The 7,858-nt window shown below is 40.9% G+C and overlaps 1 protein-coding gene across 1 annotated transcript in view; it reads right to left on the reverse strand.

The window, feature by feature from the left end:
• Nucleotides 1-7,532, reverse strand: part of LOC110160457 (cGMP-dependent protein kinase 2-like) — a 33,670-nt gene extending 26,138 nt beyond the window's left edge. The window contains exons 1-2 of the mRNA XM_055160102.1: nucleotides 7,462-7,532; nucleotides 5,524-5,636 (exon numbers count right to left, since the gene is read on the reverse strand). Of these exons, the coding sequence (XP_055016077.1) occupies nucleotides 5,524-5,636; nucleotides 7,462-7,532 (184 nt within the window). The remainder of the gene's footprint in view (nucleotides 1-5,523; nucleotides 5,637-7,461) is intronic.
• Between the last annotated feature and the right edge of the window lie 326 nt (nucleotides 7,533-7,858).

Genomic DNA, 7,858 nt, shown 5'->3' on the forward strand with positions numbered 1-7,858 from the left:
AGACACACACGGAGGCACAATTCGGGTAAAATTCTGGTATAACTTTATTTTCTGATCAATGTTGTTTAATCGTCGCAAACAGACCTGGAGCTAAGTTTTGTTTCATTCATGTTTAACACACAAACCTGCACATTTAGGCTGAGTTCTTCTCTCAAACTCTCAAACAATGCGTGTATCATTTCGTTCTTTCGTATTTTCTTCATTATTTGTCTCCAAAACGAAAATGAAAAAAAAAAAAAAAGGATAACGATTCGTTTTTTCAGTTTTCGATTTTGTTTTTAAATGGAAAAAAACAGATAATTCCCATTTCCTTGACTTAAACTGTGATGCTGAACTTTTGCGCAGCATACGGACTGAACCAGGACTAAAACAGGACTAAACCAGGTCTAAACCAGGTCTAATCTTGACTTGCGACCAACAGAGACAACCCCGAGCTCGTGGAGCAGGGCATCCAAAAAGCACGATCGGGCGACGGCTCAGCCCCGTGCAGCTCTGTGCCGGACCTTTCGCCGGCAGTCACCTGACGGTCTATGCGGGCACACCTCTGGGCCCGTCCCAACACTCAGTCCTGGTTCAGTCCTGGTTCAGTTCTGGTTTAGACCTGGTTTAGTCCTGGTTCAGTTCTGGTTTAGTCCTACTTCAGTCCTGGTTTAGCCTTTGTTAAGTCCTGATTTTGTCCTGATTTAGTCTTGATTTAGTCCTGGTTTAGTCCTGATTTAGTCCTGATTTAATCCTAGTTTAGTCCTGGTTTTAGTCCTGATTTAGTCCTGGTTAAGTCCTGATGTAGTCCTGATTTAGTTTTGATTTAGTCCTGGTTTTTGTCCTGGTTTAGTCCTGGTTTAGTCCTGGTTTAGTTTCCTGGTTTAGACCTGGTTTAGTCCTGGTTTAGTCCTGATTTAGTTCTGGTTTAGACCTGGTTTAGTCCTGGTTTAGTTCTGGTTTAGTTTTGGTTTAGTCCTGGTTTAGTCCTGGTTTAGTTCTGGTTTAGTCCTGGTTTAGTTCTGGTTTAGACCTGGTTTAAACCTGGTTTAGACCTGGTTTAAACCTGGTTTAGTCCTGGTTTAGTCCTGGTTTAGACCTGGTTTAGTTCTGGTTTAGACCTGGTTTAGTCCTGGTTTAGTCCTGGTTTAGTTCCTGGTTTAGACCTGGTTTAGTTCTGGTTTAGACCTGGTTTAGTCCTGGTTTAGTCCTGGTTTAGTTCTGGTTTAGACCTGGTTTAGTTCTGGTTTAGACCTGGTTTTAGTCCTGGTTAGTTCTGGTTTAGACCTGGTTTAGTCCTGGTTTAGACCTGGTTTAGTCCTGGTTTAGTTCTGGTTTAGACCTGGTTTAGTTCTGGTTTAGACCTGGTTTAGTCCTGGTTTAGTCCTGGTTTAGTTCTGGTTTAGACCTGGTTTAGACCTGGTTTAGTCCTGGTTTAGTCCTGGTTTAGACCTGGTTTAGTCCTGGTTTAGTCCTGGTTTAGACCTGGTTTAGTCCTGGTTTAGACCTGGTTTAGTCCTGGTTTAGACCTGGTTTAGTCCTGGTCCTGGTTTAGTCCTGGTTTAGACCTGGTTTAGTTCTGGTTTAGACCTGGTTTAGTCTTGGTTTAGTCTTGGTTTAGTTCTGGTTTAGACCTGGTTTAGTTCTGGTTTAGACCTGGTTCAGTTCAGCATCACAGTTTAACTGGAAAAGGCCGTTATCCGTTTTTTTTTTCCATTTTTCATTGAAACAAAAAATTGAAAACTGAAAAAACAAATCGTCATCTGTTTTTTTCCTTTTCGTTTTGGAGACAAATAATGAAGAAAGTAGTTGTTGTTTTCATTTTCTTATTTTCGTTTTTATTTTGAAAAACAAACGAACGAATGATACACAGATTTCAAACCCTCCGCTCCACCTTGTGATGTCACGCGGCAATACAGAAACTGCTCCACTGTGTTTTTAAACTCCGTACACCTTCACTAGAATCATTTGGATGATTTCACACCTGGAATTGCCGATTTCTACTGAACAAAAGGTATAAAAATATCGGCTGTTAACTTGAAAACGACCACTTCATGACATCACGAGGTGGACCAGAGCATTTCGAACTTGAACGAGGAGGAAGTAACAACATTATAACACGTCTTGAAGCTCACGAGAGTCAATTTTTGAAGTTTTTGAAATCTGAAACAATCTCCAGTCCGAATTAAAGCCGCGTTATCAGCCCGGGAGTTTTTGTTTGCTTTTCGATCTCTCTGCGAAAGAACAAGCGGCTCAGAATCTGCAGTTTTGTGTAGTTATTTTGGCTCGTATTTACGTAACGGCGAAACATTGGCCGAGCTTGAGTCAAGTCCAGCTGGTTTCGCCGTTTCCAGGCCAAGGACGAGCTCGGACTGGGACCGGACTGACCCAGTTTAACGCGGGGCCAGAAAGGACAGTACACGGGAGGTGGAGGACAGATCTCACTGTACGCTGGAGCACATGTGGGGAATAAGTCAGTGGGGATGTAACAATAACCGAAATAACCAAAATAGATCAAGAAAAAACAAAAATACAGACAGAACTACATAGACCATGATCCTTTGCTCTGTGCAGATGACATGAAGAAATCAAAGTAATTAAGCACTTTTTAATCTTAGTTCTATGGTTTAATGTTTTTCTATAAAATATATGTTCCATCACCTAATCTTCAACCAACAAACCAGGTCTAAACCAGGACTAAAACTGGACTAAAACCAGGACTAAACCAGGTCTAAACCAGGACTAAACCAGGTCTAAACTGAGGCCTAAAATCTGGGCTAAAATCAGGACTAAAACCAGTTCTAAACCAGGACTAAACCAGGAAAAAACCAGGACTAAACCAGGAATAAACCAGGACTAAACCAGGAATAAACCAGGTCTAAACCAGGACTAAAACTGGACTAAAACCAGGACTAAACCAGGTCTAAACCAGTTCTAAAATCAGGACTAAAACCAGGTCTAAACCAGGACTAAAATCAGGACTAAAACCAGGTCTAAACCAGGTCTAAACCAGGACTAAACCAGGTCTAAACCAGGACTAAACCAGGACTAAAATCAGGACTAAAACCGGGTCTGAACCAGGTCTAAACCAGGACTAAACCAGGACTAAAATCAGGACTAAAACCAGGTCTCAACCAGGTCTAAACCAGGACTAAAATCAGAAATAATCCAGGTCTAAAACCAGGTCTAAACCAGGACTAAACCAGGTCTAAACCAGGTCTAAACCAGGTCTAAACCAGGACTAAACCAGGACTAAAATCAGGACTAAAACCAGGTCTAAACCAGGACTAAACCAGGAATAAACCAGGTCTAAAACCAGGACTAAAACTGGACTAAAACCAGGACTAAACCAGGTCTAAACCAGTTCTAAAATCAGGACTAAAACCAGGTCTAAACCAGGACTAAAATCAGGACTAAAACCAGGTCTAAACCAGGACTAAACCAGGAATAAACCAGGTCTAAAACCAGGACTAAAACTGGACTAAAACCAGGACTAAACCAGGTCTAAACCAGTTCTAAAATCAGGACTAAAACCAGGTCTAAACCAGGACTAAAATCAGGACTAAAACCAGGTCTAAACCAGGTCTAAACCAGGACTAAACCAGGTCTAAACCAGGACTAAAATCAGGACTAAAACCAGGTCTGAACCAGGTCTAAACCAGGACTAAACCAGGACTAAACCAGGTCTAAACCAGGTCTAAACTGAGGCCTAAAATCTGGACTAAAATCAGGACTAAAACCAGGTCTAAACCAGGACTAAACCAGGAATAAACCTGGTCTAAACCAGGACTAAAACTGGACTAAAACCAGGACTAAACCAGGTCTAAACCAGTTCTAAAATCAGGACTAAAACCAGGTCTAAACCAGGACTAAAATCAGGACTAAAACCAGGTCTAAACCAGGTCTAAACCAGGACTAAACCAGGTCTAAACCAGGTCTAAACCAGGACTAAAATCAGGACTAAAACCGGGTCTGAACCAGGTCTAAACCAGGACTAAACCAGGACTAAAATCAGGACTAAAACCAGGTCTCAACCAGGTCTAAACCAGGACTAAAATCAGAAATAATCCAGGTCTAAAACCAGGTCTAAACCAGGACTAAACCAGGTCTAAACCAGGTCTAAACTGAGGCCTAAAATCAGGACTAAAGTCAGGAGTAAAACCAGGTCTAAACCAGGACTAAACCAGGAATAAACCAGGTCTAAACCAGGACTAAAACCAGGACTAAACCAGGTCTAACCCTAGTAAACGTCACTCACGTTAATGCTTTTCTATGACAAAATATCTGTGGAAATGTCTTGTGTATTTTCCACCAGCTTCATAAATCTGCCCCATCACCAGTCAGGACTAAAACTAGGTCTAAACCTGGACTAAACCAGGTCTAAAATCAGGACTAAAGTGAGGTCTAAACCAGAACTAAACCAAGACTAAAATCAGGTCTAAACCAGGACTAAACCAGGACTAAAACCAATACTAAACCAGTTCTAAACCTGGTAAACGTCGCTTACATTAATGGTTTTCTTTCAAATATCTGTGGAAATGTCTCACATATTCTCCACCAGCTTCATAAATCTGCCCCATCACCAAATCTTCACCCAACAAGGTCGACAAAGGATAAACATTCTGTCCACAAAGAATTTACCCACAACTAAAAGGTCTATTAAAGGTTGTATAGAGGATTTTTTAAGGGAAGAGAAATACAGCGACAGTCCTTTTTCAAATATTGTGCATGCGTAACACCACCTTCCTCCTCCACAGCCTCAGTAGAAACACCTCCTCCCGTCTCTTTACTCTAGAAATCACGCTTGTTTACATCCAGTGCATGTTCAGAATTACTGTTGAAGTAACATGTCAAGAAATAATTTAGCAAATGCGAATTTTTAGTCGCACAATCGCTGGAAGGAATCTCCAAGAATCACCTCAGTTTGGTCTTCGAACTTTTGTGCTTTGCAAAGCTGCAGTTTGAAAAAGCCTCTAAGAAACCGCTGCATAAACCGCATAATCCCCGCACGCCGACGAGTCAGTCACACTAGAAACGTAGGGAGATTGATTGACAACCTAACAGCCAATAGAAAATGAGGTAGCCTTGTTACCTATTGGCTGATGTTTATCTGGCCTCACTACGTCCACAGTTGATAGATTTTCATTCTTTTTTTTTTTTTGGATCATCATAATTACAAGGCTGCTGTGTCTCTGTAATGGTATTTTAAACTTTCACTGATAATTTGAAACTAAAAAAAGAATCCTCCATACAACCTTTAAGTCTTGTCAAGGATTTTTTAATAGGCAAAAGTGTTGGATTTTGTGGCGATTTTTACCTAGTTTTAGATCATAAACTTTTTCTGAGCTCAAAATCCTTATTATTAAAAAAAATTAAAAGTCTCTATTTTCTTGTGCTCTGGAACCTAAAAAATCCTAAACACAAATAATTGTTTTGGTGAAATGAGCTAACATGTCTTATTCCCTTTAAATACTGTGTTGCTGTTCCACACTCGTTTGCTCGCTGTTCTTTTTTTCTTTTGTTTTGTGTCCTTTAAACTCTTACCCATGGAGGTGGTGGCCAGCGTCTGTCGGCCCACGAACTGCGCTGGTCCCATCCCGTCCAGGAAGTCACTGAACTGGGCATCAGACGCCAGGCACATGCCGCTGTAGTTCAGACTGAAACACAAACATTTAGTCACAATTAGTTTTGTATAAAGAAAAAAAAAAGCTGCTTCATATATGCGTGAGTGAGTGAGTGTGTTCTGATTATTAAACGTTTCATTGTTCATTTCATATCGTTACTAGTAAACTTCAGTATGGCCTCTAAATGTTGTGAAAAGCACGAATAAAGTCGTTGTGGTGAATAATTACGACGCTAACTTGACTCTTGGGAACTTTAAGCCATGTTAGAATCAAAAACAGACAGAACTATTTATTATTAGTCTGTGTACGTATCCAAAGCTAAACTATACCAGGTCTAAACCAGGACTAAAATCAGGTCTAAACCAGGACTAAAATCAGGACTAAAACCAGGTCTAAACCAGGACTAAGCAGGACTAAACAATGACTAAAAAAAGGACTAAAACGAGGGCTAAACCAGGACTAAAACTAAGTGTAAACTAGGACTAAAACCAGGAATAAACCAGGACTAAACCAGGACTAAACAGACTACTAAACCAGAACTAAAATTGGGACTAAAATCAGATCTAAACCAGGACTAAACCAAGACTTAACAGGACTAAACCATGACTAAAAAAAGGACTAAAACCAAGTCCAAACCAGGACTAAAACCAAGTCTAAATCAGGACTAAAACCAAGTCTAAACCAGGACTAAACCAGGACTAAACAGGACTAAACCATGATTAAAAAAAGGACTAAAACCAAGTCTAAACCAGGACTAAAACCAGGACTAAAACCAAGTCCAAACCAGGACTAAAACCAAGTCTAAACCAGGTCTAAAATCGGGTCCAAACCAGGACTAAAACCAGGACTAAACCAGGACTAAACCAGGACTAAACCAGAACTAAAATCGGGACTAAAATCAGGTCTAAACCAGGACTAAACCAGGACTAAACAGGACTAAACCATGACTAAAAAAAAGGACTAAACCAGGACTAAACCTAAAAAGGACTAAACCAGGACTAAACCATGACTAAACCAGAACTAAAATCGGGACTAAAAAAAAGGACTAAACCAGGACTAAAAAAAGGACATGGACTAAACAGGACTACCAGGACTAAAAAAGGACTAAACCAGGACTAAACCATGACTAAAAAGGACTATAACCAGGACTAAACCATGACTAAAAAAAGGACTATAACCAGGACTAAACCATGACTAAAAAACTAAAAAAAGGACTAAACCAGGACTAAACCATGACTAAAAAAAAAAAGGACTAAACCAGGAAAGGACTAAACCAGGACTAAACCATGACTAAAAAAAGGACTATAACCAGGACTAAACCATGCCGCCCACACTGCGCCTCCTACGCCATTAGTCCATGACAGTATTGTCCTGAAAAACGTGCCGCTGTAACTTAAAAATGACCTTGGAACGGCATAATGAAGTGCTCCAACCTTTCCGACCAAGGAAAAAAAAAAAAAAATGCAGGCACGTTTGTTAAAAAATGTAAATGCCGCCACTCCGACAACTGGACGTCGGTGTCGGAGTGGCGGCATGTAACCGGAGCACTTCCTGTACACGACATCACAAGGCGGAACAGAGTGTTTTCAGCGTAAATATGCAGGATTTGTGTGTTAAACATGTGTGAATAAAACAAAACACAACTCCAGATCTGTTTGTAACGAGGAAACAACATCATGACACAGACCAGCAAACAGCGTAACATGGTCCCTTTAAAGAGACACTAATATATTCAGTGATGCGGGGCGAGTGTGTGCAGATGTGTGGAGGTTAAAGAAGTCGAGAGCTAAACTCATTCATCAGAAGTGTCCCCAAACTGCCCACACAGAGCTTAATATAAACCCCACTTTAGAGACACCGCACAACCAGGCCACAGCGCGCGCCAGACGCCACAGTCAGGGGTTTTAGCTGCACGTCGTAACGCCGCATTTCCGAACTCGCAAACACATAATCTCTTGAGTTAAACATCGCCGCGTGCTCCACTTCCAAGTCGGGAACAAACACGATGACAAACGCAATGGCAGTATATCAGTGTAAAGACTCAATCAAGTAATGAAACTAAACCAAGCGCAATCAGAAGCAACCTGGTCCCCCATGAGGCATCAGTCACAGAAGCAGTTCATGAGGAGCCCAGCCCATATCACATGATCGTTATATCCACAATGCAATGTGTGTATCTGTACAGGCCCATGAACATTTGTGTGAGAATGTCTGTGTGTTTACTAGTGTGTAACCAAAATGTAAAACTGTTCATG

Source organism: Boleophthalmus pectinirostris, unplaced genomic scaffold (assembly GCF_026225935.1).
Source record: "Boleophthalmus pectinirostris isolate CB_2022bp ecotype Guang Dong unplaced genomic scaffold, ASM2622593v1 HiC_scaffold_3, whole genome shotgun sequence".
Classification (NCBI taxonomy): domain Eukaryota; kingdom Metazoa; phylum Chordata; class Actinopteri; order Gobiiformes; family Gobiidae; genus Boleophthalmus; species Boleophthalmus pectinirostris.